At 40.0% G+C, this 17,718-nt stretch overlaps 1 protein-coding gene across 1 annotated transcript in view; it reads right to left on the reverse strand.

Annotated features, from left to right (window-relative positions):
• The window catches only part of RFTN2 (raftlin family member 2), a 77,359-nt gene that overhangs the window by 7,271 nt on the left and 52,370 nt on the right, over positions 1-17,718 (reverse strand). Inside the window, exons 6-7 of the mRNA XM_075608332.1 lie at positions 12,182-12,303; positions 9,941-10,044 (exon numbers count right to left, since the gene is read on the reverse strand). Of these exons, the coding sequence (XP_075464447.1) occupies positions 9,941-10,044; positions 12,182-12,303 (226 nt within the window). The remainder of the gene's footprint in view (positions 1-9,940; positions 10,045-12,181; positions 12,304-17,718) is intronic.

A 17,718-nucleotide genomic window follows, 5' to 3' on the forward strand; every position in this document is an offset into this window, starting at 1 on the left:
GGTAAAAATGTACTAATTTAGAAGCTGCGACGGCGATACGTCATCATTGTGGGGCAGCTGGTTTGTGATGAACATCTTCCCCTGCTGCACGGAGCTCCAGTGTCGGTTCGGATGAGAACCCACTGGTAGGAAGAACTTGACTGCCCAGGACTTCCATACTGATTGTCATCACCTATCCACGAGGTCTGAACTTTTGGACAAACAGCTGACAGCGCTCATCTCATCTTGCTGTGGAGGTTTCAACCTGCTGTTCCCGTGGTGGTGATACTTTTCAAATGCCTTTTATTATTTGTGGTTTGTGAGTGAGCTTGTTTCCCTCCTCCATATATATTTTTATTAAATTTTACGCTTTTTACACTATGGGCTGCGCGCTTTCTCTTTTTGTTTTATATATATATATATATATATATATATATATTGAATGCTTTATCCTTAGGCACCTTGGCCCAGGAAGCTCTCTATTTAATATAGATCCCTTAGTTCATGCGCCAGGGTTTTGTTTCCATTTTTCAGTCCCTTTATAACATGTGGGTAGGGAAACACCTTCATGAATTTCTCTTTCCTGCAGTATGCCCAAAAAATTATACCTGTTGTGTTAAATTGCTATTTTGTTAAGCAAATTTAGATTTGACAGTAAAAGTTTAAAAATGAACAAATAAAAAGTCAGGAAATGCTGTTCTTGTACAGAATCAGTACCTTGGGGTCCCAAGATATTTAACTTTTTAAGTGCCGGTGTTTCTCTTTTTGGAAAAACAATATGGTAGTTGTTCATGCATCATTCCCAAAAGCCAATATGAACCATCTCTGATTTTACTTTATTTAGCAGCAGATAAAAAGGTTCTTGTGAACCAGAGAAGAGACTATAAAAATACCATAGTTCAGCTCTGAATTAAAAAAACTCAGCAAAAAGTGGTGAATTGCTGCTTTAATAACAGGATAAAACTTTACAACATTCAAAAACCAGACATTAGAAATGTACACATTAATGGGCTACAAATATCCACAAATTTCAGTCTGTAACAGCTACTAACATTGACATAATAAAATACAAACATTGGCCTATGATAATAATAATAATTCCTTCATAAAAGGGCATTGGTTGGCCAATAATGAACAAGTGGTTTCAGCTCCTGCAGCTGGGAAATAAAAGGCTGGGTAATGCCTGGCACACAGGGATTATTACGTAAATAAAATATTTCATTAATATATTCATGCACTATTTTCCCTCTTAAATAAATTGCTGTCTCCCTAGCATTTTCCAGCATCTGGGTCTTTTAGGCATACTGCTGCTATTAGTGGCTGACTCAAACATTGAAAAAGTGTTGTCACGTATTGACACCTGTGAGCACGTGACCTGCATATGGGAAAAGGGTTAATACACAGCTCGTAATCTGTCCCACTCTTCACCTTCGCAAAAGTCCCTGAAATGATTAATAACTCCTCTAAATCCATCCCCATATACTGTACCACCTGTCACGAACAGCACACAAGTGAGCATGTGACTTAGATATACAACCAGGGTAATACACACGGCTACTCTAGCCAACTCACCATTCACCTGCGCAAGGTACCTTCAATTAGTTAATATTAACCCCTAACGCAACTGCTATCATATCTAAATGCTTCCACCACCCGAGATATTTATGCAAATAAAAGATGTAAAATTAATCTGCCAGGGTCCCAGGTCCCTGTTTAATATAGAAAAACTATGCCTTTAACACACAAAAATCTGTTGAAGCAAAATGTGTAAGAAAATGTAAATACTCTCTCCAGGGTATGCAATCAGTTTATTCAGAGCCCAAAGCATCACTTATTAAATATTTTAATATATATAAAAATACAGTGCTTAGATTACAGATAAAGAACATACAATTACAATAAATACAGAACAGTTTCTCAAAATAACAGGTAAACATAAAATAGAAATCCCTATACCGTACATTACCCAAATGTCATAGGTTTTCTCCCAGAGAGGTCACTGACACAGGAAGATGAGATATCACGTGTTTGATCAAAACACACCTCTATTGAAATCTGATTCCCCCCCCCCATTGAAAAAACATAAGCCATTCTAACTGCTTCGGCGCGAACCTGGTGCTATGGAAAAGATATATAGATGACATTCTTTTTATTTGGGTTGGCACTGTTGAACTGCTACAGGAATTTATAGATTACATCAATACCAACAGTTTAAATCTAAAATGTACACATAACTGTAACAGTACTAATATAGATTTTCTAGATCTGTTAATATACATTGATCAGAACCAGATTAAGACAAAAACATTCTTTAAGCAAGTTGATTGTAACAATTACATCTTAAAGGACAGCTGCCATCACCAACAATTGACGTCGCACACACGTTAGGGCAGTCCAGACGTATCAGAAAAAAATTGTACTGACCAAGATACTTTCAAGCAACAGGCATCACTTTTGGGGAGTAGGTTTTTTGAGAGGAAGAATCCAATGTCAGAAATCAAGGTAGCCAGAAAAAAACAAAATAATTGGATAAAAGCCAAAGTTTGAAAGAAAAAATTAAGGTTTCAACTCATCAGAATTTCATTCCGTTCATTACCCAGTTTAATAGTGAACATGCTAAAATTAACAAAATAAAAACAAACACAGGCATATTCTAAAAAAGTTACACTATTCTCAAAGACTATTTACCAGAGAGAGCACAAATAGTGTACACAAAAGCCTGCAATCTAAAAGATAAAGTAGCTCCCAGGATTTTACCAACACTGGACATCAAGATCAATTGGCTCAGTGATAAACCTAAAGGTTTTTTAAGTGCACAAGGTGCAAAGCGTGCAAATTTGGATACAAAAAGACTGACTGCTTTAAATCCACTGGAACTCAATAGAATTTTTAAATCAAAGATTTTATTAACTGTAAAAGCAATATGGTCGTATATCTAATTATTTGTCCATGCGGATTACAGTATGTGGGGCGTATGATTCGCCCTTTGAGGGCTAGAATCCTTGAACACATTAGGAATATCACGCTGGGTCTACAGAACCTAAGCGCCCCCTACACTAAGAAATTTCATCAGAGTGACCCACTTGGTTTGACCTATCAAAGAATAGATTTAGTAAAACCAAATTGGAGAGGGGGAAATAAAATCAAAGATATCTCCCAACAGGAGAGTTTTGGGATTCATAAACATAAGATGCTAAAACACTTGGGATTTAATGTATATATCGACCTCAACTCCTTCCTCACCTGGCATCCTATATAGTCATCCCTTCTTGAGGTCTCTCTCCTTTTGCAAAGTTTTTTTTAGATTATATTTAAATAAATTCAGATTTTTTTGAGAACTTTTTTTTAGAATGATTTATATTAATTTTTTTAGGTGTTTCAATTGATTCCAATTAGTTGTTATTTATTTTGTTATCTTGGTATCATTCATTTGTTCTTTTTCCAGTTTTTCATCCAATTCTCATTTTAGGATCATTACCACATACAGTATGTTATCAAATTTATGTATGTATTATATATTGTGGATGATCTAACACTTTTCTTTTTCTTGATAGATTTATGTGACATCCCTTATGAAAGTTTTTTGAGCAATTTCATTGCCTTTGTTTATTCATATAAGGCTTCATTTTATGCTAAATTATGTGCTCTTTTCTGCTATATCTATGTATGCGCCGCCTCTATCTCCGTGACTTGGTATAAAGGGACTATTTAAACCTGGACCTAGTGCATCTGTAGATATTCATGCACCTCTGAGGAAGGTCATACTTATTCAGAGTGAAACGCGTAGGGAGGACCCCCTGCTTCCCGAGATACAGGCCCCGTTATGGGGTGCCGGTATCTCCTATGCATTTTATTCCCACGGTCACGTAATGGGGGACATTTAAATGCATAGGAGATACCAGAACCCTAGAACGGTGTCTGTATCTCAGGAAGCATGGGGTCCCCGGACCTCAAATCAATGTGGTTCTGCTCTGGAGACCCCCTGCTCATCTACATTAGTAATACAATTTATATTAAAACCGCTGCTACCCACAATAAACATTAAAAACACAACAACACTAATACCCACCTTCTTTACCCCAACATGATTGATACCAGAGGCCGCGGGTGTCCGGGGGTCCTCAGGTGGTCCCCGCGGGTCTCTGTGGGTCCTCAGGTGGTCCCTGTGGGTCCTCAGGTGGTCCCTGTGGGTGTCCTCAGTTGCTCACCGTGGATGTCTGGGGGCCCTCGGGTGGTCCCCGCTGGCCTGCGGTACCAAACCTGTGCCCAATATTTTTTTTCAATACATTTAAATAAATATCCCCCTACCCCCCAACACATACAGTACTGTAATCAGCAAAATAACTATTAGCCAGATATGATTAATAGCTCATTTGCCCATTATTAAATAAAACATTAGCCAGCATAAATTAAGTAAATAAACCTTTCTACTTACCCCTGCCATCATGAAGGGCGTCCTTGTCTGCATACTGCAGGTCCATGTCCTTCAATGCCAGCAAGAATACATGAAAAAATACAATCTAATGGCCCCTAACACCTCAATCACCGTAGCAGTTAATAAAAGCTATAGTAATTAAGGGGTTAACCCACCCTCCCCTGCTACTCACCTGGGAGGTCTAACCACCCATCCCGGGACGACTATACCCACCCTGTACCCATTGATTGGCATAGTGGTACATCATACCCATATAATATGGACATGATAAGCCACAATAGCAGTCAATGGTCACCTTAATAAAAAAGCATGAAGGCCAAAAATACAAAATAATAAAAGATATGCACAAGCGTCGTCCTGGTAACACGGCGTAAAATGATGCCACGGGGTCGCATGACATCACGTTACCATGGCGACGTAATGTCACATGACCCAACGTGTCATTTGCCGCCAGAGTCGAGGGGGGGGTGGCAAGGCGCCAAGGAGAGCAGGCAGGGGAGCACACTGGGAAAGGTTTGTGCACCCCTGATCTAATGTAAACTCCTCACTCCATACCCCCTCACTCTCACCTTGATCTGATGACATCACAAAATTCTTTCATATGAATGTTCAGCCGCTCGCTTACTTGCCCGCAAAATGAAAGAATGACCCACGACCCAAACCGATTTACAGACACTTGATCAAATGAAACAAGAAATAAACAAGAGTTGCATGTGTGATGGTAGGGGTAGTCGGCCTTCATAATAAAGGTGAAGCCCAGCTGGCTGCCCCTGAAAACCGTGTGTAATAAGCCGAGTGTCAGCTCTTGGGACCAGTAATGTATATTGATATGTTCCCCTGTAACTATGTTCCCCTCCAACTGTCCCCTGTGAGTGTATATGCTAGGGATGTCCTTTGTGGTTAGGGTCCCTGATAGGAAATAGCTGCAGGACCGGGACTTTGGGAACAGAAGTTTAAAGGTGGATGTTGTGGGGCAAATAGAGTTAAAAACAGTGTAAGGGGTTTGCTGACCGGTTATACCGGGAGTACTGATATTTTACCCGCAAATAGTGTATGATTTGCGGGTACGCGTCTGTACATAAAGACGCTGTGTGTATGGAGAGTTAATGTAACTCTATGGGATATCTTTACCCCGCCAGCAGGTTCTGCAATTGGGTTTTAAAAAACAGTGCAGGAGACTGTTTCAAAACCTAGTTGCAGAGTCCAAGTTGTAGAGCCCAAATTTTAGATTCCAATGTAGAGGGTTTTCTTTGTGTAACCCCTTCCAGAAAAGAGCTAATCACTCATGTCTGGAAGGGGAAACTGTATAAAGGGGGGACAGGGATGTGGTAACTGGACACATGTATAACAACACTTTATTCCCTGTAAAGTAAAATGTATCCCCCATGTTGTAAGATAGCCTGTTCCCCATACAGTTTAGAAAAGGCAACATGTGTATTAGCCTTGGTATCCATACAGCCACAGTAATGTAATTACCTGTGCTGTCTGCAAACAAAATGCCAGTTGTAGCAAATGGTGGCAAGGGAAGGGCTGGATATCTGGTCCGGGGACGGGCTCTCAGCGGGGAGACCCTTTGTTCCCCGCAGACCTGAAGGCGTTGTCCCAGCGGGAGATTTGGGGATGGCCGAACGGAGCCGTTGCTGGGTTGGAGTCCTGCAGCGCAATCCCCATAGGCAGCTTTTAAATCTGCTGCTTCTCAGCCCTTCCGTGAGCCTGGAGAGGTACTGAGTGCTCCAGTCGGTTCCCCTCCTCCCACTGGTGCAGCTAGGTGAGCCCCCGCTTGTGATTGGCTGCATGGCCACGATCAGCGCAGGGATTGGCTGGCAGCCCTCTCCATGTTAGAGATAGGGCTTGCTGGCTATGTAAGGAGACCGGCCGGTGCAGGGAGAGAGATACGGAGAGAGACTGTGAGAGACCATGTGAGTCTCTAAGAGAGCCAATCTCTGGGATCATCAAGCTGGCTGGCTTTTCAAAAATTCTTCTGTGTGAAAGAGCTACACACCGGTAGAGAAGCACTGGAGAAGCCCAGCAAGCGGAGCAAGCTAGCATCTGACGGAGACATTGCTATGTCTGGTAAAACCTGTGGGCTCCTGTTAAGAGGAGAACCACTGGATTTAGTACTTTATAGTCTGATATCACTCCTGTTGAGATTAAAAAGAAAAATAATAGCCATTTTATGAATGTTGATATTTACTTCAAAATAAGTCAAGTGATCCATCATGCAACGCACATGGTTACTGTAGGTGTGTGTATGATGTGAAGTATTCACTTCATATTCTTGGAATGATAAAGAATTTATGAGGGTTACATGTTGCCATTTCGGAAGGTCAATTTAAAACATCCATTGATCACTACAGTGTACTCCACGATATTAACGAATGCGCACTGGTGGTGGCAGGCACTTAATTTCAATAATTGTAATGTAATTATCATGTGATTTGATTTTTTTTTTGTAACTCAGATTTTATTGAAAATTTACCATCTTACAACACGATAAACATTGGTTTTCATATAAATCGCCCCAGCTATGCAGAAAAACATACATGTAATCAAGAGTAACTTAAAGTAAAACAAAAAAGAGGGATTGGAACTGTGTATGGAAAGGGGGGGGGGGAGTGGGGTCCATCCTCCTCTCGAACCTCTCACTTGTGCTCTTCAGCACTTAGGATTTTGCTTGCCGTCTCTCTAGGCAGTTCCTCCCGCGTGGCTCACAGCTCTGCTACTTAATCCTACCTCCCTCTCATAGGGCTCCATAGATCTACTTCCTGTCTCCTGTGAGTCAGCGGAGAACGCGTTTCTGTAACTATCAAAGCATTATTGAAGTACCATTCACTTCTGTAATGTCCTTTTGTGCTAGCCACATTATCCAGACTTTTCGAAATTTAGCACCAGTATCATTAAGCAAACTCGTTAATTTTTCCATCTGGCATACGTACCAAATTCTGTTTCTGATTGAAGCAATAGTTGGTATTTCATTCTGTTTCCATAAAGCTGTGATCTCGCACTTCGTCGCTGTTGCGAAATGCGCCACTTTACTTTGTATTCTGGAAAGCCCCTCTACCGGCCTGTTCAGGAGGAACAACCAGGGGACCAATAGAATTGCGAGGCCTAAGATCCTCTGGAGCCAATCTCTGATTTGCTCCCATATGGGCAGCATCCGAGGGCAAGACCACAGCATATGTAAGAGATCCGCCTCACCTCCACATTGTTTTGGACACAATGGGGAGTACCCTGGTATAAATTTAGATAATTTCGTCAGAGTATGGTACCATCTCATTAAAACTTTATAGGTGTTAGCTTTGATGTCGTACAGATTGAGCTTTTAGCCGCGGCCATGAATATCTCCACCCATTCTCCTTCTTCTAATGTTTCCCCTAGGTCCTGTTCCCATTGTGCTACATAGCTTAATTTCTTGGATAAACCTCCCCCGAACAGACTACCAGTCTGTATAGCCTAGATATAAATCCCTTAGTTTCTATTTTAAAATACAGAGTTTCTCAAAGTTTGTTAATTGGGGGCGGGGCATAACTTTGTTTTAAAATGCTCTGATCTGGAGAATTTGGTGTGTGGGATGTTCTTTTCAGACCTAATTTGTTCAAATCTTTTGATACTGTTTCTACCCTCCAGATCATTGTGTCGCACAAGACCCTTCTGTTTCCATTTTTGAAAATCACTGCTGTTCATACCCGGAGCGAAGTCTATATTTCCAAAAATGTGGGTCATTAGTGTGTTTTCTGTTGTCTGGGCGCACCTAAATTTAGTGGCCTACCAAATTGTAAGTGAGTTTGTCATTGAGGGCAGCAGCTCTTTGGCAGATTTATACATCCTTTTTGGGTTCCAAATCAGGTTGTGCAGTTCCAGTGGGGCACATACCTCCGTTACCAATGACAGCCATCTTTTAAGACTCGGGTCCGTGTGCCATTGTATAATTTGACATAATTGGGCCGCCTTATAATAGGAGAACAAACAGGTACCGCTATCCTCTTCCCCCCCCCCCCCCGTTAACGTTGGCCTTTTTAGGATGATTCCCTTAATTCTGGGTTTTTTATATCCCCATATGAATTTGGTTATTAACAACTGAAGAGAGACTAGATCTTTAGTTCTTAATGGAACTGGGAGAGTCTGAAACAGATATAAAATGCAGCATCCGATTACAGAAAGCGATTCCTGGTGCAGCACCGATGCCTCGGACTATGGGTCGGCGCTGTACTGAACCAGGTAGGAGAGGATGGGGGAGAACACCGGATTGTCTACCCGAGTCGTAAGTTATTGCCTTGGGAGGTGGCTTATGCCACCATTGAAAAGGAGTGCCTTGCAATTGTATGGGCACTGAATAAACTCCAGCCCTACCTTTATGGTAGAGCTTTTACAGTCATCACTGACCACAATCCCCTGAGCTGGTTACAGAGGGTGTCGTGGGAGAATGGAAAGTTACTTCGTTGGAGCCTTGCCTTGCAGGAGTTTGACTTTACTTTAATTCAGCACAAAAAGGGCAGTGAGCACGTCAATGCTGATGGACTCTCCCGACAGGACATCCCCAGTGACCAACGGACCTCCAGAGCTTCCATGCTTGCGGAACCACCGGATGTGGTGACTGCCCCAGAGTCTTTGTCTTAGGGGTGGGGGTGTTGTGAGGGGCAAGTGGAACCAGGCTATATAATAAAGGTTAAACCCTCTGGTTACCCTTGGGCCCCTGGCAGCTACCTAGCACTATAAGACAGGGACCAGGTATCATCACATGCAAAAGTTAAAGTGACCCCTGCTTTTCCACTTTTCATGATCCCATTGTGCCAGACTCATGAAACTTTGTGTGTGTAAGTTTTAGGTGAGATATTTGTGTAATAATACAATTATTTTGTTTGCAGGAGTTCGGGGGCCGGAGCTACCAGTAGTACCTTAATTCTACACGACGAGCAGGCATGATTTGCCGGTATGTTTTATTTATTTATACAAATGTTTTACCAGGAAGTAATACATTGAGAGTTATCTCTCGTTTTCAAGTATGCCCTAAGCACAGAGTTCTCACAGTAAACGCTGCAACATTTCTGTGAGATTTCTGCAGCCAGACTAATGGCCCATCAGATTAACACAGCAGGGGTCCCTGCAATCCCATTCAAACTGAATGGGACTGCAGGAACCCCCGCACCCCCCTCCCCCCCACCACCACCACCCCGCTGTGTTAATACGATGGGCCATTAGTCTGGCTGCAGAATCTCACAGAAATGTTGCAGCGTTTACTGTGAAATTGCCACAGTATTTTCCCAGACAAGTGGTCGGATACTGGTGACTGCATCTGCAGTCCTCAGTCATAAGACATTTTTCGCTGGAAGACACCTTATTCAAGTCAATGGGCTATAAGATGTCTTCCAACACCGGAAGATGTCTTAAGGCAGAATACTGCTTAGTAAATGTAGACTTCAGTTTACAAAATGTATTTGTTCTTACAAATGGTTTGCTAATTTGAAGAGAAAAGGCAAAATGCATTGTTAACCCTATACTTTAGGTAAAATATCAAAGTTTTCTTACCTGTTGTATCGAATTATGGGAGTAGGTAAAACACAAGTAAGAAGCCATCCAAATTCAGCCAAAGTGTGCAGTAGAGGGCCATAATCCATTTTAATTTCAGAGTCCTAATTTAATAAAACACAATAAATAACCATTGCACTAAAAAAAAACATTGCACTATTATGCCATTTTACATTACTTAAATAAATGAGAAACTGTTCAGTTTCCTTCCAGAAAAGCTAGTAGTAATTTGTAGTTACTGTAATTGCACATAACAAAATGATGGCAAAATGCACATACACAAATACAACAGCAGAGTCATTTAATGTTTCAATCCATCACATACCAAAATGAACTAATGGCAGCCATATGTCTACAAGGTCAAAGTAGGTCATTGCAAAGTATACAGTAAGTACTTCTTATGAGTGTCACGTATGGCACACCTGTGACCACGTGACCTGCATACAGGACAAGGGTTAACACACTTTTCACCTTTGCAAAGGTCTCTCAAATCTCCCCTCAATCCATCCCCATATACCATCGATCATGAGCAGCACACAAGTGAGCACGTGATTTAGATATGTAACCAGGGTTCATACACACTACTCTAGCCAACTCACCATTCTCCTGTGCAAGGTACTTTCAATGAGTTAATATTAACCCCTTACTCAATTACAATCATGTCTATCCACTGCAACCACCCAAGAAATATGCAAAAATGTGTTTATATATATATATCTATATATATCTATATAGATATATATATATAAACTATGCAAAACAAACACACAAAAAATGTAAATACTCTCTCCAGAGCGTGCAACAGTTCATTCAGCAGCAGCTGAATGCTGCTGAATGAACTGTGTTCTTGCCCTCGGGTGCTGCCCATATGGGAGCAAATCAGAGATTGGCTCCAGAAGATCTTAGGCCTCGCAATTCCATTGGACCCCTAGTTGTTCCTCCTGAACAGGCCAGTCGAGGGGCTTTCCAGAACACAAAGTAAAGTGGCGCATTTCGCAACAGCGACGTGGTGCGAGATCACAGCATTATGGAAACAGAATGAAATCCCAACTATTGCTTCAATCAGAAACAGAATTTGGTACGTATGCCAGATGGAAAAATTAACGAGTTTGGTTAATGATACTGGTGCTAAATTTCTAAAAGTCTTGATAATGTGGCTAGCACAAAAGGACATTCCAGAAGTGAATGGTACTTCAATAATGCCTTTTTACCTCTTTCTTGCTTTCCACAACAGCCTGGCTAGAGAATGACACCATCACGTCATGAACACTGGAACACATTACACTTCCGGTTGTTGAAACGCATTAACTACTGGAGGCTGAAATTCATGGTGGACGCACACCAAATGAAATGCATTTAAAGATGTATATATTTATATTATGTACACACCATTGATGCAAATTGTGTAAAATATTGTAACTAATAATCACTGGGTGACACAAGTTACATAGTTACATAGTAGATGGGGTTGAAAAAAGACATGCGTCCATCAAATTCAACCTATGCTAACTTTAAGTTGGGGTAGCACTTATTATATTTTATATACTTATTTAAAAAAATGAGACAAAATAAATTGTAATATAAAATATGCATTAAAGCAGCAACACCACTAGAAGCCTATAGATTTTAACTGATTATAATGTTAGTATTTTGCCTCCTGAGCATATCCTGCACTTTTTAATAAAATAAACAAAGTAGTGTTAAAAATAATGATTTTCTCAATGTCTAGCTTCTGATGTGACCATTAGACTGTGCTGTGCTCTGGAGAGAGCTCCATTTTAACCTCCCGGGCATTTAATATTTCACATAATAAATCTCCCAAATGCAGGATTAGATTTTAAATGCAAAAACAGTGTTGGAAAGTAAAAAATAAAAAGCAAAGGAAAATGTCTAATCTGTAAACACGTACCATAAAAATCACTAAACCAATCCTCTGTTTTGTCCCCTCTTGATTACTATAACATCCTCCTAATTCATATATTGCAGCATCAATTAATAACTTTGTTCTGGGATACCTGTAATGGACCAAGATTAAACAAACCATGGATTCAAAATTGAATTAAAATAGATGAAAAAGCTGGTCATAGACTAATTCTGGTGATTTGGGCTCATTTTGTACCACATGTACTCATGACGCAAACATTATTATTTTAAAAATGTTTAATCAATCAATTAATAGCTAATATGTGTTTCTGATCAGTATTGCACAAACTTCCAAAAAGTATTGTATAAGCAACTCACCTCAAATACAGTCCATTGTTCTACTATTATGGCATCATTTCCTTTCTTATTTGAGCCCGGAACTTGAGAACCTTCTTCCTCATAGATGAATAACCCTTCCAATAATTTTGGTAACTGGTCGCCTGTGAAAACAAGGAAATACTTACATTTCCTTCCACTATCAGCTTTTCAAGTTCATCAAGTCTATAAGATTGAATTACCTATATAAAATAGTCTCCTCTATCAAATGGAAACATTCAATGTCAGAGACCAGATAAAATAAAACATTATTATAAAGTTATATGTAGACAGCATAATATGTTTATTTGTCGCTGGCAATTAAAAATAGAGAACAGTCACTGGAAAACTTTCTCAATGAAGAATTACCAGGGAGGATCCTTAACAGGAAGGAAGCTTTGGGTGGTGGCAGCTTTTTCATTATGCTTGCTTTTAATGTCGATAAGTGATTTAAAAAAAAGAAATGAATGTACTATCTTTTTGAATACAAGCTAACCTGTGTTTTCTGTGAATGCTCACATGGCTACAAAGAGCATTTGGACAAAACATAAAAGGTGTTAATGTTACTTTTCAGTAAATCTAGTATGCTTTGTATAACTGCACCTTTATTTTTAATGCTGTAGCATCCCAAAGATGCTTGTATATTTTTTTTTACATTTTTGGTTTTAAACAGTTTCAAAGTCTAAAGTCCTTGGGTAATAAGTATAAAAGAAATAAGACAAAACCAGCGTGGCTAAATAAACAGGTAGGAGAGGAAATGGAAAAGAAGAGGCAATCGTTTAGATTCTTGAAGTCAGAAGGGAGAGAGGCAGCATATCAGAATTATAAGGAATGTAACAAAAATTGCAAAAGAGCAATCAAATTAGCAAAAATGGATAATGAAAAAAGGATTGCAATAGAAAGTAAGATCAATCCTAAAAAGTTCTTTAAGTACCTTAATAACAAGAAAATGAGAAAAGAAAATATAGGACCCTTTCAGTGTGAGATGGGTAGGCAGATTATTGGAGATAAGGAAAAAGCAGAGGTATTAAACAAATTCTTTGCCTCTGTGTTTACCAGGGAAGAATCAATGTCATTAGTAGTGCCGCAGGAGGAAGCCACAACCTCCATATTAATGAACAATTGGTTAACTGAGGAAGAAGTACATAAGTGGCTTGAAAAAATTAAAGTAAACAAGGCACCTGGCCCCGATGGCATACATCCAAGAGTTCACAGGGAGTTAAATTCAGTAATAGCCAAACCATTATATTTAATATTCAAGGACTCCATTTCCAAAGGCTCAGTACCACAAGATTGGCGTAAAGCAGATGTGGTACCTATTTTTAAAAAGGCAGCTAGATCACAACCGGGGAATTACAGACCTGTAAGCCTGACTTCAATAGTGGGGAAACTACCTGAAGGTATAAATACGAGATAATATTCAGGAATACCTAATGGAAAACAAAATTATTAGTAATAGTCAGCATGGATTTATGAAGGATAGATCATGCCAAACTAACCTTATTTGTTTCTTTGAGGAGGTACAGTAAGTAGGAATTTAGACCAGGGTAATGCAGTTGATGTGGTCTACTTAGATTTTGCAAAGGCTTTTGATATGGTTTCACACAAGAGGTTGGTGTACAAAATAAAGAAAATTTGACTTAGTAATAATATATGCACCTGGATTGAAAACTTGTTAAAGGACAGACAACAGAGGGTTGTCATAAATGGAACTTTTTCAGGGTGGGCTAAAGTTGTGAGTGGAGTACCTCAGGGATCGGTACTAGGACCCCTGCTTTTTAACTTGTTTATTAATGACCTTGAGGTTGGCATCGAGAGCCATGTCTCCATCTTTGCTGATGATACTAAATTGTGTAAGGTAGTAGAATCAGAGCAGCATGTAATTTCTCTCCATAAAGACTTGGAGAGATTGGAAACATGGGCAGGTAAATGGCAGATGAGGTTTAATACAGATAAATGTACGGTTATGTATTTGGGATGCAAGAATAAACAGGTGACTTACAAATTAAAAGGGGATACATTGGGGGAATCCTTGATGGAGAATGATTTAGGAGTGCTTGTAGACAGCAGGCTTAGCAATAGTGCCCAAAGTCATGCAGTAGCTGCAAAGGCAAACAGGATCTTATCTTGCATTAAACGGGCAATGGATGGAAGGGAAGTAAACATTATTATGCCCCTTTACAAAGCATTAGTAAGACCACACCTGGAATATGGCGTACAATTTTGGGCAACACTCCTTAGATAAAACATTATGGAACTAGAGAGAGTGCAGAGAAGAGCCGCCAAATTAATAAAGGGGATGGACAATCTAACTTATGAGGAGAGGCTAGCTAAATTAGATTTATTTACATTAGAAAAGAGGCCCTGCCCCTTTAGCTATTTGCCGAGATCAGGGAACAGCTCATCTGCTGCACAGCCCTGATCATTGTGTCTGGGATCAGACACCACAGGATAGAGACTGTCCACATGGAGGATAACGCAACGCTGTGACTGCGGACTGGGGACGGACCAGCCCCCGGTATAGACGGTACGGTGATATTATCCACGCCGGAATTCACCCCATACGTAGGCAGACGATACATTGGATCAGACGGATCTCTTTCTGTTATTCTGCGATACCCGGGTGCAGGAGCCCCGGACAGGTACCAAATACAGTGCATTAACATCACATGGATAGCGCTATCACCAACACTTTAGGTGGACCCAGACATAAGGAAAGGGTCATCAGGGAATTGGTGCCTGGCACCCAAGGTACATTGAGGACATTCATATTTGTATCCAGTGGGGTGGATTTATATTTATGTGTGTGTATATTACTGTGTGGTACAGAGTACCAAGGTTATATTTTGTAGTAAAGGTTGCTAGTATATATAGTGTGTGTACATTAATATTATTATTGTTCCTGTAAGAGGACCATCCCACTCAGTGGGATCCCTTACAGGTGGAGGCGCTGTAAACCAAGAATCAGGTATACCCCAGGCTCCCAGTGGCAGAGGTTCAGGCCTTCTGTGTACCTATCAGGTAAAGCACTACACACAGTAACCCTGTGATTTCTGTACATGTTCCCTATCTGCGATTGGGTGGGGAGTTTGTTACATATATTTATCATATAAAAATATTACTTGTGAGCACATTTACATGTCTTAGACAGGTCTGCAACCCTGCTTTTCGCCATTATCACCTAGCATACAGTGCTTTCACCGCAGCAAGGGATTCTAGGAAATAATATGCAAATTAGCACACTGTGCTACCTCTTGTCTCAAGACCACGTTACATGGATAACCCTTAAGCCAATGCATGCTGCTTTAAACACAGCTTTTAAACATAGCCTGGAATGAGATGCAAAGCCAATAAACCCACTCACAGACAGACTGTTTCGACCTTGTGGGTCTCATCAGTGTGAGGTTGGTTGTACGGACTTAGCAATTTGAGACATGAGTAGGTCTTCATCACACATTATTTAAGTTATGGTGGGTGAAAAGGTGACTAAAAACTGTACACCCTATAGCATATAAAAATATTACCTGTGAGCACATTCTTATGTCTTAGACAGGTCTGCAACCCTGCTTTTCGCCATTATGCGAGGGATTCTGGGAAATGACATGCAAATGAGCACACAGTGCCACCTTTTGTCTCAAGACCACATTACATGGATAACCCTTAAGCCAATGCATGCTACTTTAAACACAGCTTTTAAACATAGCCTGGGATGAGATGTTCAAAAGCTGTGTTTAACGCAGCATGCATTGTTTAAGGGTTATCCATGTAATGTGGCCTTGAAACAAAAGGTGTCATTGTGTGCTCATTTGCATGTCATTTCCTAGAATCACTTTCTGCAGTGGAAACACTGTATGCTAGGGGATAATGGCAAAAAGCAGGGTTGCAGGCCTGTCTAAGACATGTGAATGTGCTCACAAGTAATATTTTTATATGCTATACGGTGGAGGGTTTTTAGTCACCTTTTCACCCACCATAACTTAAATATATATATCTCAAAGAGACATGAAGTACAGATGCAGCGACCATTATTCGAACAAATCACGGCGCTGTTTTCGTGTGCGCTGTTGTACTCCATGCGGCATTAACGCGGCCAATCGCCCCAGGCACACGTGTTTATCGCAGTTGCTTAGTTTGAATTTCCTGGATTGTGTGCAATTAAATGAATTGTAATGTTTACAGTACAGTGCTACTGTGTCAATTTCAGGCTTTTAAAAGACAGAACACTAAAATGTCATTTTCTGCACTCGCGTCTAAAGGCGGTACGGTTGGAAGAAATTGCGCGCCATCACATGGGTATTCCGAGGTATACAACGCGTGAAGTGTTTCAATAACGCCCGCTGCATCTGTATGTGTATTTGTCACAGTGATGATCACATAATACATTATTACTGATCACACTGGCTCTCTCTGGACTGTATAGCGTCCTTGTTTCTTTTAGTAGTAACAGAACACAATACTGATTCACCCGTGTGTTGTCACAGCAAGCCATCTATGACTGTGCTAATATTGTTTTGATTGTTCCCAGTGCTACTATATGAATCCACAGGCATCTGCCCTTATGATCTACACATGCCTTTCTTTACCCATAACAATATGGGATTTCATATTAGCTCAAGAGTAATTTAGTCTGTTGGCACAGAGCCATAGGTACTTTCAGTAAGCAATAAGTAACCATTATTCTTCAATAGATATTGCTACTTATACATAGTATAGTTACACTGACACTGGTTTTATGATCAACGGTGATCATTAGGGCTACCAAGCTACTAATTAGTTCTGAAGCTAGGGTTCATTCATATCAGCCCAAATTAGTGTTTCAGCATTTGTGTCTCACGCGGAGACCAATTTTGTTTGTAATTGCCCACTATTATTTTAAGATAAGAATTAAAGATACGTTTTATCTGATTCCTCATACCCCAGCTCATCATTAGGGTTCGAGTGCTAGTCTATAGGAGCTTCTTTTCTTGTACCTGCAAGTTCAATGTTAATATTAAAATAAATGTTTATAATGAAATCAAAACAAATTGAAAACGTGTAGCCTGCAATATTAATTAGGACATTACATAGCCGTAAATGCATTTTTTTCTAGTCTTCAACTTTTCCAGATGGAGTATTACTGATCAGATAATGCTCTGTTCCATGGGAAATAATACTACCATATTTCTGAGTTTTAGGGGGGCGGGGGGATTATTTGTTAAACAGGGAGTTTTCACGTTATAGTACCCCCATATGCAATAGTGATCAGCACTGTTACAGTTTAATGAATTACCCTGTTTGTCCCTCATTTTTAATTCATATAAAAACACTCCACTAGATTTGAGGTGGTGTGAACCACCAAACATGCTTCTTCCATTTGACACAACCACAAGCAGGAAAAAAAAATGCCTTGCATCAAAGCACTTATCTTTATAACAAATAAAGAACAAATACTTTAATATGATTAATACATGATTTCCTGGATGCTATGTACATTATTTTGGCTTTAAAGGGCAGATAGCATCATGTTTATTTAAAATGAAAACTAATAATGATACAGTTTA

The sequence above is a fragment of the Ascaphus truei genome, chromosome 7 (assembly GCF_040206685.1).
Source record: "Ascaphus truei isolate aAscTru1 chromosome 7, aAscTru1.hap1, whole genome shotgun sequence".
In the NCBI taxonomy this organism is placed as follows: Eukaryota; Metazoa; Chordata; class Amphibia; order Anura; family Ascaphidae; genus Ascaphus; species Ascaphus truei.